Source organism: Bombus terrestris, unplaced genomic scaffold, assembly GCF_910591885.1.
Source record: "Bombus terrestris unplaced genomic scaffold, iyBomTerr1.2, whole genome shotgun sequence".
NCBI classification, from domain to species: Eukaryota; Metazoa; Arthropoda; class Insecta; order Hymenoptera; family Apidae; genus Bombus; species Bombus terrestris.
The window spans coordinates 113,665-139,973 of record NW_025963586.1 but is presented as its reverse complement, the minus strand read 5'-3'; the positions used below and the strand labels follow the sequence as shown (position 1 = coordinate 139,973).

Sequence of the window (26,309 nt, the reverse complement as noted above, 5' to 3'; positions counted from 1 at the left end):
AACATACCAACAACTACCAACAGCACAGTATTGACATTCGCGGACGACACAGCTATACTAGTCAGGCATACTAACCCAGAAACGGCAGTCAAAATACTACAAGAACATATCGTAAAAATAGAAAATTGGCTACAAGAAAAACAAATAAAAGCAAACCCCAATAAATGCAACCATATTACATTCACGCTACGGAAAAAGATACCACCAAACATCCTATTGAACGGCACGCATATAACGCAAACAAAGCATGTCAAATACCTAGGACTCCACTTAGATCAAAAACTCACCTGGAAACTACACATCAAATCAATAGTAGAAAAAATACAGAAAACAAGAAGACAAATTCATTGGCTAACAAGCCGAAAATCCAAACTAAGCACAGAAAACAAATTAAAAATATATAAAACGATCATAAAACCAATCTGGACGTACGGAATACCATTAGGGGGGACGGCAGCAATGAGCCATATAAACAAAATAGAGGTAATACAGACTAAAATCCTCAGGACAATAGTAAACGGACCTTGGTACGTCAGAAACGAAGATATACGAAGGGACCTGGGAATCCCAACGGTCAAGGAAGAAATTAGCAGATACTCAGAAAAATACAAATCAAGAATAGCAATACATCCAAACCGGCTAGCTGCGGAAACGTACAAAACCATAAACATGGACAGAAGACTAAAAAGGAAGCACCCAGCAGACCTTATAAAGGACATAACCTAGCATACACGAGGATGGTACCTCGCTGGGGGTAGCCACCAACATGCTAATTTAACTGTTAAAACATTCCACCAAATGTCCAAATTGGACAAATTGTGAATTTCAATAAATAAAAAAAAAAAAAAAAAAACATAGCCTTACCCTATCCAAGATTATCTGTTTTAATCGTATATTATAAGCGAAATATGTATCTTTTAAACGAAGTATTTCATAATTTTCACGACAATAAAATTAATATGTATTTTTGGGACCAAACTACTGCTTCCAGGGGATCGCCAGCAATAGCTTCTTGGCGTCTAAGACATTTATAAACTGTAATGACTGAAAGTCATTTTATTGCATACAGTGATATGTGTACTGGCCAAAATCGAAATTTACAAATGACATTGATGTGGTTGAGAATTGTCCAGTCTTTGGAAAATAACATCGAAATAATTGATCGTAAATTTTTACTCTCCGTGAATTCGTATCTCCCAAACAATGCAGATTCTGGTATTATAGAAGTGATATTACGAAAAAAGAATTTCTTGTGCACATTACAGGATTATTATGATATTATAAAACCATGTACACAAAATAAAAAATTTATTTTATACGAAAGGAAACGTGAGAATTTGGTTTCAACAAAAAATCTACAAAGCGCTATTCAAAAACGGCTAAGAAAAAATACTAAGGTAGAAAAGGTAACCTGGCTGAAGATATATTAGATAAGGTTTTGCAAAAATGCAACGCATAGTATTTTATGGAAAACATCAATGGATGGCACAGAATTTAAGAAGTTAAATTAACATGTCGAAGACTGCCAATATTTGAAAGAATCGCCCTGGCGGCTTTGTATCACGATGCGAGCCAGACCTATTAGATACAAAAACAGAAGGATATGGGCAGGTTATTACTTTATTTATATACCTCCTGTGCATCATGAACATATAAAAACACTGCCACATGAGGGACATAAATAAATACTATCAATATTTAAGGTTAAGTTTAACAATATATAAATATAATTCAAAATAAAAAATACTACTATTTCATTTCTTGTTATTATTCATAAACATAACTGGACTAATACAAAATATATTTTAAATGATACATATTGATAAATGATTACATATTGATAAATTAGTGGAAACATTGCCAGACTTGACATAATTAACCCATACTTTTCAATTAACTTTTTTTTTTTTACGTGGAGGAAATCCGCACGGACACCAGGTCGCTTCTGGGGGGAGGCGGTGTGGTATTGCCGGACTCCAACCGACTAAAACCTCCACGATGATCGTCCCGGCTGCGATCGAAAGAGGCCCGGGAATCGGTGCGAGCGACACACCGGGCCTCTCCCGCTCACAGGAATGCATCGTCTCCGGAGCCGCCGTGCAAGGCAGTCTGGTTCCCCTACCGGACTGCTTGGCGCTGATCTATCAGCGCCTAAGTTTAACCCCCACCGGGGGGAGCGGCGACCCTAGAGCGCCTTGTCCAAGCGCGTCCGCGGCGTCTGCCGCACCCCCGCCGATCGATCCTCTCGGGGTGGGAGCTCCGCACCCTCGCCCTCTCCGCTGCCTCCTTCAGAAGCATAACCTGCTCACAGAAGGAGGTCACGGCCCTCCTCCCTCTCCGGGACGTGAGATCGCCGGCGGCGAGAGGTCCCATCCGATTTCCACGAAGAGATCGCGGCGCAGCCGCGCCCACGCCGGACAGAACTCCAACGTGTGCTGCGCCGAATCCACGCTCGTGTGACCCCCAAAATCTTCTACACTGACGTCACTTTAGGCGACCATCTCTAAACATCCTCCAAACAGTCGACACATCGCCACCCTGGTAAAGAATTTCCAAAGACAATACCCCCACCCTCATTTCCGTTGTCCTTGGATAGTATATAAACCCCGAATATTGACAACCAGGTCAGTCTGATCTGTGAGCCGATACTTGAATATTGTAAGGAGTACCCAAGGGTCTCTTGAGAAATAAAGTTTTTGTATCATCAAGAGAATTTCTTCTTCTTTTACGTGACATTTTGGCGATCCTGTCAGGATACATCAACGTTGGGTAAAACAAGACTACGGTTTTGGCGTACGGGACATCCAACCAAAGGTGTATCAAGCAACCTGCACTACAAACGACGATTTTTACTAGTGAGTAGAACCATTTCTTTTAAAAAAAAGATCGATCGACTGTATTCGGTAACGTCAGACTCCGACGATCTATTACTGTGAAATGGACAAGAAAATTACACCTGTCGCTTCGACTAGCGTTGATCCAAACCTACGGGCAATTTTGGATATGATACAGCGCCAGAACGAAGAGCATAAAGCAACCGTCAATGATTTACACAAACTAAGCTGCGATGAAAGCGCTCAACGCATTACAGAAATAGAATTAGTAGGGAGAACTGTGGCCGAACTCGAGATAGGAGTACAATCGTAACAGACAATACAGAAAAGTACAGAAAAGTGGTTCCATAAATGGGGCTTCAAAATTAATGAAAAAAAATCCACACATGTAACCTTCACGCTGCGAAAACGAACCTGCCCACAGGTCTCCATTAACAATATAACAGTTCCTAACAAAGACACAATCAGATACCTGGGCATGACTCTGGACAGGAGATTAACCTGGAAACAACATATCGTAGACAAATCTAAACAACTCAGAGACAAACTCAAAAAATTTTATTGGCTCATTGGCCGTCGCTCCAACCTAAGCATACAGAACGAAGTTACGCTCTATAAGACCGTAATAAAACCTGTGTGGACCTACGGAATCCAACTATGGGGAACAGCAAGTAATTCCAACATTGAAATACTCCAACGCTTCCAATCGAAAACGCTAAGATCCCTATTAAATGCACCCTGGTTTGTTACAAACGAAACAATCCACCGCGACCTCAAGGTACCTACAATCAGAGATGAAATACACAAGTCCAGAAACAGCTATAACGCAAGAGTCAACAACCACCACAACCCGTTAGTCACCCAACTACTTGACACGACGGACCAGATCCTCAGATTAAAAAGAAAATAGCCTTTAGATTAAATCCTTAGATCCTACTAGAATCAACGATTTAAAACTATTATAAACCATGTCATTGTATCACGCCAAATGAAGTTACTGAAATTTTCAACGAGAATTGATTGTAAATATTCTAATAAATAAAAAAAAAAGTAAACTTTGAAGATGGGTCTAGTTTCGTCCGTCACGCTCTTACACGATGTCTTTTCTGGCTTTATACAGTTGTAACACTTCAGCAAGTTCTAAAATTGTGTCCCATAGTTACACAGTGTCTGGGTGTTACCTTTTCTACCTTATAGTACTTAGAAACGTAATTATAGCTGTGACATTCTTAATATCTGGATGCTTTGATGTCATCCAGCATCCTGCAATAGCACTAATCAAAGTGTAGCTTTTCTTTCCTCATTAGTAGGTTCCGAGCTTCCTTCGACATCTCGACTACCTAGTAGCAGTTATATTTGTTCTTGGCTCCGGGCTTGAATATGAGTTTCACTTGCTGTCTCATTTTCGACCTCTTGATTCCATCGAAGTTCTGTTGCATGTCCGCTTCCATGGTGTTCTCTTCTAGGCTCTGGAAAGGCTTCCAGATTCGGCCGTGGATTCCTCTTGATCAGGGCTCCAATTATCGGTTTTCCGGCATTGGACATCTCATTGATCATCAGAATATTGACGTCCTCTTTTTCTTACCGTCTCGAAAGCAGTGCTGTTATGTCCCGTTAAATGGTACGGGCTATATTCCGTCCCTCGGTCGGGACGGCCACTAGCGGGACAAACATCATAGATCTGACCGCAATAATCCTAAGGCACGATGATAAAGGGAGTACCGTTTTTTATTCTAACTTCAAGGCCCTCGATTGCTGTAATATAAAGTTCAAATCGATACATTCCTTAGGGCTATTGTTCCGGCCGATAAAAATGGGAAAACGTGGATTTTTCCATTTTTTTACGGGATTCCCAATCGTAAAGAACCTATGGTGGGGTGACCAACGACTACCCATCGGTTCAGTATAAACACCCCTGTCACAGAACAGGAGTTTTCAGTCAGTTTCAATCTCTTCTCTTATCCTGTATTCCGTTGATCCCTATTAACTTGTACTCTGCGTGCCGACATATTCACTATTATATTGAATATTAAAGCTATTAAGTTGTTGGAATAAAGTGCATATTGTAACCTGCTAACTCAGCGTTATCTTCAATTAAACCACCTCTGTTCTCCTAAACGAAATAGAGGATCCATCATTTCGTGGCATCGATTGTATAATCGTAACGGGAATTTACGACTCTCGTTGGCGCGCTTCCTCGCGATCGCGACTCTCTTCGCACAGATGTTGTTGTCCTGGATGCGTTGACCGTTCTTCACCTGTATTTTCAATTTTTACGCAGACACAAGGTGAAGAGCACTGTAGGATTCTTTTACTTATTTAAAATGGATTAAAGAGGAAACAATTGTTATTTAACGAGAACTAAATACAATAATGTGCTATAACTAAGACAACTAAATAGATAATTTATAACTCTCGTCGCCACAGTTCGAACGCTCTATTTCGCGCGGACTACACTCCTCGACAACGCTGAAAACACACTGACTTCTCAACTCACAGTGACTGTTAATTCGTCTTTCTTCCTTAAGCATCTCTTTGACTGTTCTCATAGCCACACCATTTGCGCGTTTCGCAACCATCCGTGGCCATGGTCATGTCACGTAAACTTGAGGCTTAGGTGACGAAAACAAGAACGTTGAGCAGTAACACAACTATTAACTTTCATTTTTGTTGAGGTTATTCAGTATATAAAGAGAGAAAAACGCGTGGATAAAGTATAAGATACAAATATATATTTGACTTAATAGTGAAATACAGGAATACAATTTGAGCTGGTCCAGATCCGCACGCTAGCAGTGTTACCTTATAACTGAAAACCCCGAAGCCAACGTCGCCTGTATACTGTTTATGGTCTGCCTCCCTGCTATTCTTTTGTCTATATGCTGTCGATGGCTTCAGCGCTTGAGAAAGCTAAAAAGACCAGATGTGGAGTTTTCCTAGAAGTGGTGACCACTTCAACAATTTTTATTAAACTTTATTTTTCACTTCATAGTCACAATTGAGTATACACTGGTGGGTATGTATAAATCAAGTACGTGACTGATCTAAGGGTAGAAACCGGTAAAAATATGTTGACTATTCTAAGAATAGAGAATATGCAAAGCTTAATGACGATGTTGCGTCGGAGGAAAGCTAGAGATGGGTGTGTCTAAGGACACGGGACCATCGGATTTGTTGATGACAACTTTGGTTAGGAAAGTGAGGGCAGTAGACACCGCTTCCCATTGGATAATAAGAAGGTTGGTAGACCAGGAAGGGTTTTAGCCGCCCTCGAGATAAAGTTGCTAACGGAAGATACCGAACGTGAGAAAAACCAACTTTCCCGTATCAATCCGTAGTAAACAATAAATGTAAAGGGGCACTTAAAATAAAAAATACTTGTTTGGCATCTGACTACCATCTTGCCCGCGGTGTGGCGTAGTCTCTGATGTGGATTGATGTTACAGTGACATAAGTCTTTTTTCCGCGTAACTATTCGACTAATAGGCCGATGATACATTGATGGGCCGCTCCATCCATTGAAGTTTCTAGACCCTTTTAGCCTGTCCACACTTAGGCTTGCTCATAATAATATTTATGGTTCACTCGATATTTCTTTGGTCATTTGTCCGCGATATTACACTAGTGTAAATGAAAGGAAAAACACAATTGAATGTGAATGAAAATTACTTTCATCAAAACAGCTATGTTTACAGACTGTAAGCATACATATCTGTTCATTGTTGAAATCTTAGAATGATTGCAATATGTGCTTATTCAAACACGTTAGACGTTGTTAGGCGCCCGCGACGATTGCCGCGTATGCATTCTTCCGACGAAAGGACTGTAGGAATATCGATAATACATAAGGCATGTCGGTGTTACGTATTGATGGTATAGCGCTTTGTGTCGCAAAACAGTCGGAAAGTTCCGTCGTCGAGTGCCACCACATATTTAATTACGACGAATATTAAAGAGTTAACACTAGAGAAACATATTTCTAGCGTAATGTTGAAAATATAATAATAATATCAACGTTTTGTTTGAATTACACCAAGTACCCGAATACTAGTGCAGATAATAGTGTATATAATTCTGGTGGTGTATATAATTTGATTAACGCACTGGGTTCAAGTAACAATCGGGTAATCACTCATGCGTCATTCATGTTTTGTAGTTATCGACACATGTCAATGTGGGTTCATATTCTCCTAAATGTAGTGGTTGTCACGTAAAATAAAAAAAAGGGGTAGCTCGAACGAAAAAAAAAATTAAGGTAACAAAAAAAAACAAGAGAATTTATTTCTTGTACTCTGAGTTTACACTGCGATTTGGTTCTGAGCTCCAGCCGTGACTTTCCAAGATTGAAGCTCTTACAATTTGACTTTCGGTGGGATCTGTTTCTTCTTTGTTTGTCATCCCTCAATATCCCCACTACCCTGTAGGCGTACGTGACCGTTGTCACGCTTCTAGAACATTCGGTGGAAGGACCGTTAGGACATAGATGACTCTTTAGGCACTTCGGCGATATACATTGTCGCCAAGGCCGCCACATCTTTGTCTCCATCATGGGTCCATCGGATTTGAAGTATACCGGTCGTGACAGGATCATCGACAACCGGTCGATAGCATGTAACGGTACTAAATTGAGTTTTCTAGATAGGATTCCTCTACGTAGTGGACCTTGTAAAGCGCCAGACAACATGTGCGCTTGAATAAAATTTAATTTTCAAGATATCTGTATTTAATGATTGCAACTTCAGTATTGCTTACTTTCTGTCGAAAAAGACAAGTAATTTGCACATAATATGCTTTCCTATAGAGAAAGTTCGCAGAATGATTTTTCACTCTCATCACAATGTCACGACCGGCATACTTCAAATCCGATGGACCGATGATGGAACTGTAGCACCAATGGAGCAACACGGCCTATAGTGAGCCTCGCGGCGTAGCACCTGCTATAAGCTTATGGTAACATCTTCAGCATGCCTATTTTTCTTTCAACCATCACACGGTTCAAAAGCGGCTGGTGATCTATTTTCCAAAAAAGCAACGTATTAAGAAGAAATCAGTCTTAAAACGTGAGATAAAAGGAACTGAAGTGGTTGATACGCTAAAAGAAACAGATGGCAGAAATACTATGAAGCCACCAGTCATTTACAACAGGCTGAAAGGTTTCAAAAAGGAACAGGAAACGAATGGAAGGTGAAGCTCATGAGGATTGACCTTTTACCTTGCAGACCGATGGGAACATTATATGGGTTCGAAAACTTGTGTTATCCAATTGGCGAATCACTGTCTGGGTGATCTTCGAAGACCTTAGTATCGCTTTCAGAGGTGCACATATTATTCCAAAAAATGATCTAAAAATGCGAAAACTTGATGCTAGAATTGCTGATGTAATTCTACGAACATTTTGAACAGAATGTGAATACTCTTAAACCAGCAATAATGTTAATAATTTATAATAACATGAGGTGCAAATATTCTCAATTCATCTTGTTGTAAACATTCGTTGAGAAGGGTTGAAAATAGCTAAAGTCAAAGAAACTTCAAAGCTACTTAGTGCTTAGTCGTTTTACGCAGGGTGCTCATACAGTTACAGGTCAATGCTTTTACCGTAAATACTAAGTATACGAAAAAAAATTAACGTGGGAACATTTTTACCATATTTTGCAACCAGCATGATAGCATATATTTTAATTTTTCATGCTTACAATATTTTCCGGAAAATGATGAATTCTAATTTTTTAAATAGAATGTGACATATTTTTTTGTATTATACATTATTGTTTCATACATTAATATAATTTTAATCATGTAGGATATACATCATTTCTTTCAAGATCTCAAGGCTATACAATACTGAACACAAAAGAAATGTTTAAATGTTGCGTACAGTTTTACATTTATTAGTATTTCGTATTCATGAAGTTTAAGGAGCATGTTCAATACGACTATTACTGTCTACTGTTCAAGATATAGATTAATGTGTATATTTTCAAGTGAATAAGTTCCATTCTTATAATTACAAAGCAGCGAACAATTTCCTACACAACGTGTTTAAGTTTCAAATGAACGGATTTGAACTTAGGAAGTGGGGTAGTGATTTGCAAATAAAAAAATTAACAGTGATTAAAAAAAAAAATTAGCAGTAAATTAAAGGAAAATTGTGTATCCTTTCATTTTCCCCATATAGTTATCATTTACGAGAAAAAATGCTGGCTAGTACCTGTATGTAGACCCCATATATTTAACTTACGCACGTTTGATTTACGTTGATCTACGTTGAATTTTCTACAGAAAAAGACTATTTTCAAATTACTCGATATTAACAATAGAGCACGATGACAAAATTACAATTCATTTTTAAGTCCTTTATCTTTGTCACGACCGGCATACTTCAAATCCGATGTACCGGTGATGGAGATAAAGATGTGGCGGCCTTGGCAACAATATATATCGCCGAAGTGCCTAATGAGTCATCTATATCCTAACGGTCCTTCCACCAAATGTTCTAGAAGCGTGGCAACGGTCACGTACGCCTACAGGATAGTGGGGATATTGAGGGATGACAAACAAAGAAGAAACTGATCCCACCGAAAGCCAAATTGTAAGAGCTTCAGTCTTGGAGAGTCACGGCTGGAGCTCAGAACCAAATCGCCGTCAGTGTAAATTCAGAGTGAAAGAAATAAATTCTCTTGTTTTTTTGTTACTCAATTTTTTTTCTTTTGGTTCGAGCTACCGCTTTTTTATTTTACGTGACATCTTCGTAGTTAAAGTTATTATTTTTTTGCTTTTCAAAATTACGTGAAATATTCGTTACTCGAAGAATAAATCCATGAAACGAAAGTTTGAAATATTTGTAGAATTCATGAAATTTTAGTCTTCTTAAAAAGTTTACCGTTTATAGAATGGATGGAAGTATAAATTCAGTTACAGAAAACTATTGATTTATGAACTGTTTGCATTAAAATTGTTCTTATTCTCATAATAATCTCGTACTAAATTCTTATTTTCGCACATCCTGCTTATTGTCACCTCTCGGTCGAATATTATTTGTTATTTTGATACACAGCGCAACCTTGATTATATATTGCGTACATACATCATTCGAACGTTCTATCATCAGAATATTCTATAATTCTCTATAGTGTATTTCATACACGTATATACATATATACCTATACACGTATATAATCCATATAGTATGTTTTTCCCCCAGTCAAAGTTGTCGACGACAATAATTGTCGAAATAAAATTTCGTCACAACATTTCAGTACGGTATTTACATTCGAAACGTTCCAATCAATAATGGCGTCAAAACAAGGCCGGGCACATTTGACAATTGCTGAAAAATACGAAATCCTTATGTTGAGAGGAGGTAGTGAATCTCGACAAGCCATATCTGATAGGTTCGGTATTTCACGATCCACCTTGTACCGCATATATGCAGAAAGCAAACAGATTAAAAAACAATTCGAAGCCAACAAGGGTTTTAGCCAAGTCGCAAAACGTTTAGTAGATCGTATAGATATGGATATAGATAGAATTGTTTTCCACTGGTACTTACGATGTAAGGAAAGAAACGTACAAGTGACAGAAGCAGACATAAAGGCAAAAGCTCTGGAAATTAATAGAGAATTAAGCGGATTTGCTAGTTTTCGAGCCGGTACCTCTTGGTTGCTAGACTTTAAAGAACGTTACAGTATTACTGATGTGGATATCAGGAAAGATGTGCCAAACGAAACTGAAATCGCTTCATTTGAAGCCTTTACAGTTGATTTTAACAAAACACTGCAAGAAGATGGGATCGCATTGAAGAACGTTTACAATGTCGTTTACACAACAATAATGTGGAAAGCAGTACCAGAATCAACTTGCATTTTGGACCATGCGAAATCGACAGGAAACCTAAAAATATGCGAAGAATATGTTACTGCAATTTTTTGTGCAAATGCTACCGGATGTCACAAGTTGCCGGTAGTACTAATCGGTAGCGAACCAGATATTGATATTTTAGTCAATTACAAAACGAAAGCCTTCTCAACTCTCTACAAATCAAGCACCAATGCTTGCATGAACAGAACCATTTTCAAAGAATGGTACAAAGAACATTTCTTAGAATCAGTTAAAAGACGGCAAAGTGAGAACGGGTGCAGGGAGAAATCTTTGTTGTTACTAGATAATAATATGTCACTTCACGATCTCGATGATCTTAATCATATGGATGAATTCGTTACAGTTAAGGCTCCTCCAGTTAACGTATCACCACGCAGACAACCCATGAATTGTGGAATAATCACATGTTTCAGGCGAGAGTACCGAAAAGAATTTTTGTTTGCAATAACGCCACTATCTGCGAATATTACGAAGCGAGATGTGATAGAACACCATAGAAACTTACGCATGTGGGATTGCTGCCGCATTGTACATGATGCTTGGTCACGTATCGACGATACAATACTGATAAACTCGTGGGACAGCATTTTGTGGCCTGAAAACGTACGGACCGTGGAACAGGCAGAAAAATGGGATGCTTACATACGTAAAGCAATTAAATTGCTGCATAAATTACCTGGATGCAAACAGTGCCACGAAATCGAAGTGTTTGACTGGTTTCATATTGAAGAGAAACATGATATAATCAAGAAGATATGTACCGAAGAAGTTCTTCGAGAATTTAAAAACAATACTCTGGGTCCAGCGAACATAGGTATTAGCGACGAAGCCGGACCTTCTCACGCGTAGTTCTCAAGAAAGAGCTAACACGGTTTGAAACACAAAATGAAAGTAACTCGGTGGAATTGCTTCTATTAAAACATGTGTATTAAAATGTATATTAAGAAATATAATATGATTTAACGATAAGAAGTTGTGGAACCCGTATGGTTTTATGTAGCGTTCAATTGTTTGCTTGTACCATTTGGTTTGAAGTACAGAAAAAGCTGTTGTTCTATAATTCAAACACATTTATCCTTATTAGTTCCGGTAATCAAGATTCTGCTATATATGGAAGACAAGGAAAGACGTGCAATGGTAATCTTGTATTTACGTTCTCTTTGAACTTTAAACTTTGAATTTGGCAAATTAGAGTTAAAGTAACTGTTAAATTAAATGTTTATTGGGAATATAGAGATGGATCGGCGAATGTATTAAACAAATATATTGTCGCACAAATAAATGATGATGACCTTAAAATCATATTTAAAAAAGGTCTTCTAGGAAAAACATTATCTACGAAATAGCATAACCTTTCCCTACGTAGTTCTTTTCATAGTATTAATAACATTGTTATTTAGGTGTCCCGATTTATGTATCCCATTCTGTATTTTAGCGGATATTTATCAGTGCGAGTACCTACCAAAGCCGGTTGATACGCGAATAATATGTGCGAAACTTGAATTGAAATTAAATTTATATTCGTATAGTTATATAGTATAAAAATAAATACATATACACAAATAGGCTTCTTTTTTTCTCTCTTCTCTCTCACGTTCTTTAGAAGTTGTCCTATTAAATGAAAAAGAAACTGTAATTGTAATTAACTAAATATAATTATTGAGATCGGTGACCTCGCCGATGTATATGACTTTGAACTACGTTAAAGAAAGTAAAAGTCAAAACAAACTAATAATTATTACTTCGAAGATTTAGGAATTACTAAATATACGCTATTAAATAAGCAGTAGCGTTGAGCTACATCATTAAACGTAAATGTTCATATAGGTACTCGATTTAACATACATCACTAAAATATTTACATCTTCTTAAAAGAAAGTGGACTAATATCTTTTTGTAAGGAATAATGAACTACATCGACCAATGCACGGAAAAATATAACCTTATTTTTAAAAATTCATATAAACTTCCACTGATCTCAACGTCTACATCTATTTGTATTCTGCATACACCATACGACATCGTTCTAGATCTTCCATGTATGTTTCTAAACACAATTTTCTTCTAGCGTATCACACCTACCAGCTCAAAACCAACAAAAGCTACAAAGCAGTAATCAGGGGATTACACCTAAAAACAAATACCGACAAAATAAACGAAGAACTTGCAAAAATCGGACACCGGGCAAGGTCAATTAACAACATAAACAAGTATGACACCAAACAACCATTACCGCTATTCCTAGTCGAACTAGAACCTAGAAACAACAACAAAGACATATACGATATAGAAAAATTACTAAACACAATAGTAAAAGTGGAGCCAACTAGAAATAAAAAAGATATCCCACAATGCATAAGGTGCCAGCGATACGGCCACACAAAAAACTATTGCAATAGAACCCCGGCATGCGTTTTTTTTTTATGTATTTCTTAGAATATTTACAATCAATTCTCGTTGAGAATTTTCAGTAACTTCATTTGGCGTGATACAATGACATGGCTTATAGTAGTTTTATATTGTTGGTTCTAGTAGAAACAAAGGATTTAATCTAGAGGGTATTTTCTTTTTAGTCTGCGGATCTGGTCCGTCGGATCCAGTAGTTGGGTGACTAATGGGTTGTGGTGGTTGTTGACTCTTGTGTTATATCTGCTTCTGGACTTATGTATTTCATCTTTGGCTGTAGGTATCATGAGGTCGCGGTGGATTGTTTCGTTTGTAACAAACCAGGGTGCATTTAATAGGGATCTTAGCGTTTTCGATTGAAAGCGTTGGAGTATTTCAATGTTGGAATTACTTGCTGTTCCCCATAGTTGGATTCCGTAGGTCCAGACTGGTTTTATTACGATCTTATAGAGCGTAATTTTGTTCTGCATGCTTAGGTTGGAGCGACGGCCAATGAGCCAATAAAATTTTTTGAGTTTGTCCCTGAGATGTTTAGATTAAGATTAGGATATGTTGTTTCCAGGTTAATCTCCTGTCCAGAGTCATGCCCATGTATCTGACTGTGTCCTTGTTGGGAACTGTTATATTATTAATGGAGACCTGTGGGCAGGTTTGTTTTCGCAGCGTGAAGGTTACGTGTGTGGATTTTTTTTCATTAATTTTGAAGCCCCATTTATGGAACCACTCTTCCATTGAGTCGAAACTTCGTTGGAGAGTGGATGAGGCAATTATCGGGTTGGCGTGGGACGCTAATGGCGCTGTGGCGTCAGCAAATGTTGCTATAGTTATTTCTGTTGATATTGGTAAATCGGCAGTGCAGATGGAGAACAGAAGGAATCCGAGGACACTGCCATGGGGTATGCCCGCTTCTATTGGGAAAGTTGTGGTAATGGCGTCTGCGTATTTAACCATGAATTGCCTATTGGTTAGGTAGGACTTTAGGATAGAGTAGTAAGTGTGTGGTAGGACTTTTTTAAGTTTGTAAAGAGGCCCTTCATGCCATACTTTGTCCAATGCCTGTTGAATATCAAGGAATACCGCTGAGCAGTATTTTTTCTTTTCGAGGGTTTAGCTGATATTGTGTGTTATTCGGTGGATTTGCTCTATTCCGAAATGCTGCTTCCGAAAGTCGAATTGATGATCTGCAGGGTTTTCAGATCCTCTAGGAGTGGAAGGAGTCGATTCGTTAGCAACTTTTCGGATAGTTTTGACAAAGTGGGTAAAAGACTAATTGGGCGATAGGAGCTAGTTTCGTGTAATGGCTTTCCGGGTTTAGGGATGAGTGTAATTTCTGACATTCTACAGATTTTGGGATAGTATTCAAGGTGAAGAATTACGTTGAAGATTGAAGAAATGAGTGCAATCCCTTTTACAGGAAGTTCCTTAATTGCTTTGTTACTTATTTGATCATGTCCCGGTGCTTTCCTGGGGTTCAGACGATGAATTAATTCAGTAACCTCTAGAGAAGTGAAAGGTTTAATGGGGAGAGACATTTGGAAGGGAAAATGCAGGTATTCTGTTATTTCCTGAGCGGTATTGGAGGAATGTGGTTTGATAATGTTGGATAGGTAGTTGGCGAAGAGGTTGGCTTTTTCTATAGGGCTTCGTGCCCATCCGCCTTGCGGACAGCGAATTGGAGGGATTATTTGGGGGGGGGGGAGACGCCTGAGTTTCCTGGAAGCCTCCCATAGTGTGTAGTTGGAGTCGGCAGAGGGGGACAAATAGACGAGGTACTTTTGGAAACAGTCATTTTTGAATTTTTTAATGATTTTGGTTAACTTCCTGGTTGCGTTGTTTAGCTTGAGTTTGTCGTCCGGTGTTCTATTGGTTTGCCATACTCTTCTTAGCCTTCGTTTTTCTGTAATTTTGTTTAATATGTAATGGGGATATTCGTGTTTACTGATGGAAGTCTTGATAGGTGTTGAGGAGCGGATGGCGTTTATTATGCTCGTGTTTAAGTATTCTGTGGCAGTTTCTATATCTGCCTTTGTTTTTAGTGAGATTGGGGCAGAAGTTGAGCGGTTAAAGATTTCTCTAAAGAGCTGACAGTTGGTGAGTTGGTTGTGAATAAGGCCATTAGGTGGGTTCTCGATTATTGCTGAACCGACTGTTGCTATTACGGGGGAGTGGTCGGAAGAGAGTTCAGTCGAGGAGTTCATTTGGACATGTCTGGGCGAGATATTTTTGGTTATGAAGAAGTCGAGTAAATCGGGGATTTTGTTAGTGTCAGTGGGACAGTATGTGGGTTCATATGTGGTGAGGTAGTTGAGATTGTTGGTGGTTATGCTTTGCAGGAGGTTTTTGCCTCTTGCTGTGACAAGTCTGCTGCCCCATTGGGTATGTTTTGCGTTATAGTTTCCTCCAGCTATGAATCTATTGCCTAGGGCGTCAAATAGGCTGTCGAAGTTCTCTTTTGCAATCGAGTGTCTGGGAGGGCAGTATACTGCTGAGGTGGTGATTGTACCATGGCGGTCTTCCATTGCTACGCTTGTGGCTTGAAGGTAGTCTTTCTGGAATGATGGAAGCTCGTAGTGCTTAATGCTGGATTTCATGATGATTCCGGTGCCGCCGTAGGCCTTTCCGCTGGGGTGTTGGATGTGGTAGAAGTTGTAGCCGTGTATTTTGAGGTAGTTTTTGTTGGTGAAGTGGGTTTCGGATATGAGCATCACATCGATTTGCTGTTGTTTTAAGAATAGTTCTAGTTCAAATTTGTGCTGAGCTAGGCCGTTGGCGTTCCACAGAGCTATTCGCATTGGTTTTATTTTGCTTCTGTGCGTATGAATTTGTCCATGAAGAGTGTGAGTAATGATAGCAAGTTGTTAATTTGCTCAGATTGCTTCTCGATAAGTTTTTCGAGTCTGGTGAAGTTGTCTGTGTTTTGTGGTGTGGGAATTTTATTTTCCGTTTGTACACTGTGGGTTTTCGAGTTGTTTACGTTTCCTGGTGTTGCCTGCGCATAGGATACTGATGGTGAGGTGAGTTTTTATGGTCTAGGTTCTTGTATGGTTATCTCCTTGGGTCTCAGTTTTGGATACTTAATATTGTGTAGTGTTTTATAGGCTGAGCATCCTTTTAGTTCGCAGGATGCTCTCCTTGACAGTGGATGCACTTCGCGGGGGTTTCTGGGGATTTAGTGCATTGGTTAGTGGGTTGACTACCTGCACATTTTACGCACCGGAAGTTATGATTGCAGTATTTCTGCGTACGGCCGTACCTTTGGCATCTTTTGCATTGTACTATCTCTTTCTTTACAAGAGGTGGTTCGAACTTAACTATGGAGTTCATCAGCCGGTTGACGTCGTAGATTTCTTTGTTACTTCCTTTTTGTTTTAAATCTACGAAAAATAGTGATAGTGGATTTTTTGAGATTCTATGTCTAATGTTGCTGATGTTGGTTACCTCATGGCCAACTTTCTGAAGTTCGAACTTTAGTTCATCTAGGTCGACTGAGTGGTGGATATTGGCGTAGCACCACTCGAAATGGTCTTTCTTGCTTGAGTTGGTATGTGTGGAAGTTGGCATTCAGGTTTTTTAACAACTTCGTTAATTTCCTGTATGCGTCAGGGTTGGCCGGCAGGACTTTTACGCTGTTGTTGCTGATTTTCAATTTATATTCGTCCTTGCCGATTTCTTTTTGGATTGTCTTTGTCATTGATTGAATGTCAATGACACCATCGATGAAGATTCGCGGGGGGGGGGGGGTTGTGTAGGTTGTGTATTTACCTCTATCCATCAGAGTTCCGCCTGGGCAGGCGACCTAAACGGACGTGTGAAACAGTGCTCCAGTGAAAGTGCGGTAAGAGAGAAGAGAAAGGGACAAAGTTAACGCCAAAAATAGACAAAACGTGGAATCATGCAGATTCCACCAATAAAAATAATTAGCTCCGGTGAAACATTTTTCATAAATAAAGCTACAGACTCTACATATGTAGAGAAAAATGATGATGTTATGGAAACAACACAATCCGACGGGGAGCAAAACATGTCAATACACCAGGAAGAAAGCTGGACGGTGGCAACCTCCAGCAAAAAACGGAAGGTAACCCCGCTCGCAAGCGCGAGGAAAAATGATACATATGAAAAAAAACAATGGCTACAAGATATCAAGCTACACAATCCATTCAGCGCACTGCCAGAAGAGGCAGCAACGGACCCAACGGAAAGTCCGACAAACCGTACTCCCAAACCACCACCGATATATGTAGACGCAAAAATAATTGACCCCCTCATCGAACTACTAAATAACATCGCAGGGAAAGACAACTATATCATCAAACAAATAAAAATAGACCAAGTGAAGGTGCAAACCAACACCCCAGAAACATTCAGAAAAATTACAAGATCACTAAAAGAAAAAAATGCAGCATATCACATTTTTCAGCTCAAAACCGACAAAAGCTACAAAGCAGTAATCAGGGGACTACACCCAAAAACAAATACTGGAAAAATAAGTGAAAAACTGGCAAAAATCGGACACCAGGTAAGGTCAATAAATAACATAAACAAATACGATACCAAACAACCATTACCGCTATTCCTGGTTGAACTAGAACTTAAAAACAACAATAAAGAAATATACGATATAGAAAAATTACTAAACACAATAGTAAAAGTTGAACCACCCAGATATAAAAAAGAAATCCCACAATGCATAAGGTGCCAACAATACGGACACACCAAAAACTATTGTAATAGAACCCCGGCATGCGTTAAATGCGCAAAAAATCATCTCACGACACACTGCCCATCCACGGGAAAAATTGAGGAGGTTAAATGCTACAACTGTAACGGAAACCACCCAGCCAGCTATAAGGGATGTGAAGTAAGAAAACAATTACAACGTAAACCGTTCCCGCCCCTACGAAGCAGAACAATCACTAATACACAAGCCCAACAGGACAGCACAAATCCTGAAATAATTCCAAGTACAGAGCAAGCAATAAACACCAAACCTATCAGCACCAACACCATTGGTGGTCTAAGCTATGCTCAAGTAACCAGCCAACCAACACATACACACAACCAATACCACAGCAATAGTAACAATGACACTGCAGAAATCAAAGAACTGCTCAAACAATCCATAAAGAACACCGAAATGCTAACCAGAATGATAAGCGAACAAAACGCAGTACTAAAACAGCAAGCTCAACAAATCACAGTCATGCTACAACTAATTACAAACGTGCTAAGCAAAAAATAAAAACGGACACTCTAAAAATAGCAGCCTGGAACTCAAACGGCCTTCAACAACGGGCCCTCGAAATTAAAACATTCATATACAATAACAATATAGACATACTACTTGTCTCAGAAACACACTTCACTACAAAAAGCTACTTGAAAATACCATGCTACACCATATATGATACCAAACACCCCTCAGGAGAAGCTCACGGAGGGACAGCAGTGATAGTCAGAAACGATATCAAACATTATCTACACAGCCAAGTTAACAAAGAATATTTACAAGCAACCACTGTTACAGTTCAAACTAGCAGCAACCATTTCCAGTTGTCAGCAGTATATGTGCCTCCGCGACACAAAATAACAACACAAATGTGGGAAGAATACTTCCAGGACCTAGGGGACAAATACATCGCAGCGGGAGACTACAACTCAAAGCACACGCTTTGGGGATCAAGAAACATTACACCTCGAGGTAGAACACTGGAAAAATACATTAGAAATAATAACCTCAATATATTATCCACAGCAACACCGACACATTGGCCGACTGACCTGAACAAAAAACCAGATCTTCTGGACTTTGCAGTTACAAGGGGACTGAACACAAATAAACTAAAAATAACACCCAACCTCGAGCTCAGCTCCGATCATACACCCATAATAATTGAATACAGAAACAAACCAATTCACTATAGCAAACCAGAAACACTATGCAATAAAACCACCAATTGGCAAACTTTCAAAGAAATAATAGAAAGCAAAATAAACTGCAACATCCCGTTAAAAACTCCTGAACACATAGAACAGGCAGTAGCAACATTGACAGCAACTATTCAGGAAGCAGCAAGGACAACCACTACTCCCGAACCAACCAGCAGACAAACAATAACAATCCCGCAAGAAATACTCGACAAAATCAAAGAAAAAAGAAAAGCAAAAGCAAAATGGCAAAAATACAGAACCCGAGAAAACAAAAAACACTTAAACAAACTTGCAAAGGAAATAAAAAACAAAATAAAGGAGCACAACGATAACGAATTCGCAAAGTTCATAGGGACACTCTCCACATACGAGAACACCAACTATTCACTATGGAAAGCCACGAAAAAAATAAGGAAGCCAATAATACCCGTCCCGGCAATCAGAAAAGCAGATAACAGATGGGCAAGAAGCAACGAAGAACAAGCTGAAGAATTCTCCAACCACCTCTGCAACACATTCACACCACACATTATCAACAACAGCAACCTCAAAAGTCATATGGAGGAGGATCCACAAACCACTACTACCACAGCCGACAAGGAATACAAACCGGCTAGCTGCGGAAACATACAAAATCATAAATATGGACAGAAGACTAAAAAGGAAGCACCCAGCAGACCTTATAAAGGACATAACCTAAGAAACACGAGGATGGTACCCCGCTGGGGGTAGCCACCAACATGCTAATTTAACCGTTAAAAAATTCCACCAAATGTCCAAATTGGACAAATTGTGAATTTTAATAAATGAATAAAACAAAAACCTCTATCCATTGCGACTCCAGCCTCCAGTATCGCGAACCTGTTATGGGTGAACACTTGGCTAGGTTTGTTGAATTCGCTTTCGACAGATGGGCGTCACGTGTTGTTTTGTGAACTTCACAGGGCACTGGACACACGTCTACACGCTTCTGCACTCACCAGAAAACTGATTTTGAAACATGAAAGCGGAGAGTGCAGAAGACTTCGAAATAATAAATAACGACATGGATGAAGCACTTGAAATACTGAATACATTATCCGGATGTGGAGGGTGTGGCAGTGTCGTTGTGCTAAACTGGTTTGAAATTGATGAGAAATATAATACTGACGTACACGTAGATACCAATGATATTTTTAATGAATTTTTAAACAAAGCTCTGAGTGGAGGAAAAAACGAAATTGGTGAGGGCATGTTTCAAGATATATTATATGTTACGAGTTAGGTTGGGTTTAGATGGTTTGAAGCACAAAACGAAAATAACTCGGAGCAATTACTTATATTCGTCTAAATACGTCTAAATACGTGTACATTAAAAAATATATTAAGAAATAATATGACTCAACGGCAAAATGTAGCTAACTCGGAGAAATTATTCGTATACATATCGTATACATACATATTCGTATACATACATACAGATATACATATCGAGAAATATACTAAGAAGAATAATATAATTTAACGATAAGAAAGATACGAAACGCATATGAATTTATGCAGCGTTTAATTGTTTGTTTGTAACATTTGGTTTGAAATATATGACACTCAGTACAGAGAAAATTGTTGTTCTACTAATTTGTTGAAGTGGTCACCACTTCTAGGAAAACTCCACATCTGGTCTTTTTAGCTTTCTCAAGCGCTGAAGCTGTAACCCCAAACTCTTTTGCCCTGACGTCACCTTAGGCGACCACTTCTAAACATTCTCCAGACAGCCGATACTTGAACATTACACATGGTGACCTTGGCGACAATGTATATTGCCGGAGTGCCTGAGGGTTCATCTGTGTCCTAACGGTCCTTCCACCGAATGTTCTGGAAGCGTGGCAGCGGTCGCGTGCGCCTGCAGGGTGGTGGGGATGATGAAGGATGAAAAACAAAAGAAGAAACAGATGTCACCGAAAGTAAAAAAATATTGTAAGAGCCTCAGTCTCGAACGGGCACGGCTATAGTTCAGAAGTGTATAAACGAGGAAAAAAATAAAGCATTCTTCTCTCCTTTAAATTTCTTTCTCATTTTACGTGACAAAGCCATCGACAGCATATAGACAAAAGAATAGCAGGGAGGCAGACCATAAACAGTAGACAGGCGACGTTGGCTTCGGGGTTTTCAGTCATAAAGTAACACTGCTAGTGTCACGTAAAATAAGAAAGAAATTTAAAGAAAAGAAGAAAACTTTATTTTTTCTTCGTTTATACACTTCTGAACTCTAGCCGTGCCCGTTCGAGACTGAGGCTCTTACAATATTTTCTTACTTTCGGTGACATCTGTTTCTTCTTTTGTTTTTCATCCTTCATTATCCCCACTACCCTGTAGGCGTACGTGACTGTTGCTACGCTTCTAGAACATTCGGTGGAAGGACCGTTAGGACATAGATGAACCCTCAGGTACTCCGGCAATATACATTGTCGCCAAGGTCGCCATGTGTAATGTTCAAGTATCGGCTGTCTGGAGAATGTTTAGAAGTGGTCGTCTAAGGTGACGTCAGGGCAAAAGAGTTTGGGGTTACACTCCCCCCTCCTTAGAATGAACTTAGTCCTCGAAGTTCCTTTTCCTCTTTAAGATAGATGGGTGAAATTTTGCCTTGGGTGTTTCCAGGTCGAAGGTTACTTGTGAATCGTTGCTGGTACTGGGCACAGGTAGAATCGGGGTGAATATGTTGATAGGTGCCGGGTTGATTGGCATCGGAGCGCTGGCTGGTGGATTGTTATTTGTCGTGTTTCGCTTGATTTTACAACAGAATAAATGAAAACACAATTTCGGCATTCCTATTTTGTTGAGAAAGTATAAGCATATGAGAGCAATGGATAAATATCCTATAATTTGTAATATAGATATTCTCCGTGATTCAACTTGATCGATTCTATGAGCAAAAGTTAGTTGATTTGTTTGATCTTCGATTCCATCCAGAGTGTTTTTGTATCCGTAATTATCGTTAATAAGTTTTGGAGTTTTCTCTAGTTTATTTAGTAAAATAATCCAGTCTGAATCATTAGTTACATTGACTGTTTTGATTTTAATCTCGTAAGAAATTTCCTTGCTACTATCACTGATTCTCATATGGTTATTCTTGTACAATATTTCTACGGTTTTATTAGTTTGTAACAAAGATGGTTTTTCTAGTCTAACAATTCGATGTGTCTTATCTTCGAAAATGCTCAGATCTATTGGTTTTTCTGGTATAGCTATAAAATGATTCTCAGCGTTTAATGGGATAAAAGTTATATCTTCAATGTTATAAACTACTACCTTACAGAATTTGACAGTGTTTTCTGCGCTTAAGATTTCAGAGTTACAATCGTGCTTCATTCGACGGTCGTGAATCGGCTGAGTTTGTTTGCAAATGTAAAAGTCGGATATAGAACGGCATTGCTTATCCAAGTAGTTTTGATCGACATTGGTGTAATTTAGTCCTGACATTAAAAATATCGGATGAACTACTAAAGGTGCTAAAAACACTTTGTTCGTGAGAGATGGTATGGGATATATTTGCTCTATATCCCATTCCATGTCCATAACTGTTGGTACAGAAATTACAAAGAAAACTTTGTTTTGTCGAGTAAACAATGTGAGTTCTGAGATATCTAAAATATTTTGGAAATTCTCTTCCTTTGGTATAAAAGCGTTTCCTACTGTTTTGCTACCTAGTACTTGGGCGTAATTGTTAATAAAAGTTCCGGGATCAATAATCTGTGGGCTTATTATTCCTTGTTTTCCTAAGATGATTAAATTGAATATTTCGTCGATTTGGAAATGTAAGTCAGAGAGTGAGCTTTCTAGAGCTATGACTTTTATTAAGGTGATCTCGTTTTTGTTAAGCGTTTTAAGTTCGTTTGTTACACCTGTGTCTACTTGTTTCAGTCGCTGGATAACGTCGTTATTTAAAATTCGTTTAATCAAAGCTGTCTGGTTGGCTACTATGGTTTTTAGGCTGTTACCTTCTTCAAAGAGTTTGTCTATATTTTTGTTGATTATATCTAGACCGTTCGCGGCTAGGGTTCCAAAAAGAGTTTTACTAATAGATCCGATAGCGTCTACTAGTCCTCGTCTACTTCTGAGATGAATGTGAGCTAAGGATCGTAATTCGATGCTAAGTGTTCTGACGTTATTTAGTTTTGCTTGTAAAGAGCGTATTTCTGGTAATATGTTACAGTCTTTTCGTGTCTCGCAATGATTCCTAACTTCGGCTACTCCCTTTTCAATATATCTTACTTGTTCCAATACAGCACTAATATCTAGTCCTATAATAACATTTATGTGTTCGCTATAAAGATATGCTTTGGATATTTTCTCATGAAATATTCCATTATTGTCAATAGGGGTTATTTTTAATCTGTTAAGGGTGGTAAAGCCGACGGCAAGGGTGATCGTCCTGAAAAATAAGGTTTTATTCTGTTACCGTGGATTTTCTTAACTCGATCTCTAATGAGAATCTCATAATACGGTGTCTTGACTGATTTAATAACGTAGGGTCCTAACCATTCGTCCAATTTATCCGACTTATGATCGTTGTGAAGGAGTATACGATCTCCTTCCTTAAATAAGGTTTGAGTTCTAATGATTTTTCTTGTCTGATCTCTCATGTACCTCTTTCTACTTTGTTCAAGAGTGTTCTTCGCTATCATTCTATATTTTTGCAATTGTTTTTGCCATAGTGCAAACATTTCTTCGTAGGTGTAATTGGAAGTTCTGGATACGGAAGACGGGAGGTTGGCTTTTCTTCCAAATGTTAGTTCGAAGGGTGAAAATCCAGTTGCATCGTGTATCGCGGTATTATACCCTAGGCAAATAAAGTCTAATACCTGATCCCATTCTTTATTAGAATCGTGTAGGCTCGTGCGAATCATGTCTTTTACTGTGGCGTGTGTTCGTTCTAAGGATCCGTTAGATTGAGGATGAAAACTAGTGGTCTTTATATGTTTGATTTTAAATGCTTCCTCGAATTTTTCCATTAGTTCGCTAATAAAGTTTTGTCCCTGGTCTGTTAGTATCGTTTTGGGTGCTGAGAAGATGTAAATGTAGTGGTGTAGTAGTGCATCGATAATCGATTCGGTTCGTTGTGTTTTCAGTGGTACTAAAACGAGATATTTCGTTAGGTCATCGTGAATCGAAAGAATGTATTGATTTCCACGTGTGGTTTTAGGCATCGGACCAATTAGATCCATGGCTATCTTTTCGTTTGGCTCTACTGGTGTCTGAGGAATTACGGGTTGTTCCTTGGGTCTGATTCTAACTAGCTTTTGTCGTTGACAAGCTTCGCAATTTTTTATAAAATCTTCTATCCTTTCCATGAGGCGTGGGATTTTGAATTGGTCTTTGATTTTACTATATGTCTTTTGAATACCCAAGTGTCCAGTAATGTCGTTATGGTTTTCGCGTATAATGTCTAGAGCTTGTTCGTCAGCTATGGTTTGTATTGGTTCGTATGCAAAAGTTATTTCTTCAATTTGGTCATTAATAAACAGGAGTGTTACTTTGATCCTAGCTTTTTCGGTTTCGGTAAAACTATTGTCTCCTATCCCAATTTTCTTGTGTTTCTTGGTTAGTTCAAAAATTTTTCGAATCCAAGTATCTTTGTCGAATGGACCTAATGTTTCTCTATTCAATTGATAGAAGGTGTGATCGTTTGGCGTGATTTTAAGTCGTCTCGGGGGTGTCGCGTCTTCTGACCATGCGTTAAAGTGTTCTATAATATTTTCGGAGTTTGCAGGTGTGTCTGGGACTGATTTGTCGGTAATTTGGTAAATTTTTCTGGAAAGTGCGTCGGCTGCTGTATTCTCTTTACCTTTGCAATACTGAATATCGTACTCGTATTCTTCGAGTTTAAGTCTCCATCTAATCAAACGCGAGGAAGGGTCTTTGCAATTTTTGAACCAAGTGAGTGCTTGGTGATCGGTTCGAATAACGAATCGTCTTCCTAACAGGTATTGCCTAAGTCTCTTAACTGCCCATACGATAACTAATAATTCCTTTTCTGTGGTAGAATAATTTTTCTCTGGGGGGTTGAGTGTCCGTGATATGTAACAACAAGGATGTCCGTCTTGTGATAAGATTGCGCCTATTCCTTCATTGGAAGCGTCTGTGGTGAGTGTGAATGTTTTCGTGTAGTCTGGGTATGCTAAAACTGGGGCTGAGCATAGCTTTTCTTTTAGTGTGTCAAAGCTTGTCTGTTGCGTTTCTGTCCATCTAAAAGGATTGTCTTTCTTTGTGAGATCTGTTAATGGTTTGGCGAGTTTGGAAAAGTTTTTAATGAATTTTCTGTAGTATCCTGCTAATCCGAGAAATGACTTTACGTCTGTTGGTGTTTTGGGAATCTTAAAGTCTTTAACTGCGGAGATCTTTTTAGGATTTGGCTTTATGCCCTCGTGTGTTATGACATGTCCTAAGTATTCTAATTCAGGTTTTAGAAATCACTCCTGCTCGGACAGCCGAGGAGGACGGACGTGTCTAGACGGTCGTCCTCTCCAGGTATAAGTGAATAGTGAAAAAGTGCTCCAAAGTAATAGTGCTGCAAAGTGATAGTGAGGAGGAAATAAAATAACAATGCAGGTACCAACTATAAACATAGCAACAAAAGGAGAAACATATTATATAAAAACCAAACAAATTAACATGGAGACAGATGAAACAAAAGAGCATCGGGGACAGGAAGATAGCAACTCAGAACATGAAAGATACTACCAGGACGAAAGCTGGAAGCCAGTGAAGGCTAACAAAAAACGCAAAACAACCACAGACATAAGTGCCATAGGAAACCCAGTCACATAAAAGCAGCGATGGCTGCAAGAATTACCATTAAGTAACTCCTTCAACTCACTAACTGAAGAAATAGACGCTGACCCCGTAAGTAAAACCACTATCCAAACAAACCATATTACAAAACCACCACCAATCTTTGTTGAGGCCCAAATAATAGACCCGCTCATTGATCTACTAAATAATCTAGACGAGAAAAACAACTACACAATAAAGCAAACAAAATTGGATCAAGTAAAAATTCAAACAAACACACCAGAATCATTTAGGAAAGTTATAAAAGCATTAAAAGAAAAAAATGCTATCTACCACACATATCAGCTTAAAACTGAAAGGAGCTATAAAATTGTCATAAGAGGATTGCATCCTAAAACCAACATACATAAACTAAGCGACGAGTTAGCTAAAATTGCACATCAAACAAGAACAATAAACAATATAACAAGATTCGACACAAAGCAA

At 38.8% G+C, this 26,309-nt stretch overlaps 1 protein-coding gene across 1 annotated transcript; it reads left to right on the top strand.

Annotated features, from left to right (window-relative positions):
* Nucleotides 1–10,038: 10,038 nt before the first annotated feature.
* Nucleotides 10,039–12,278, top strand: LOC105666848 (jerky protein homolog-like). The gene has a single exon (XM_012319147.3). The coding sequence runs from the start codon at nt 10,128–10,130 to the stop codon at nt 11,562–11,564; it is 1,437 nt and encodes a 478-aa protein (XP_012174537.2). The 5' UTR covers nt 10,039–10,127; the 3' UTR covers nt 11,565–12,278.
* Nucleotides 12,279–26,309: the final 14,031 nt, after the last annotated feature.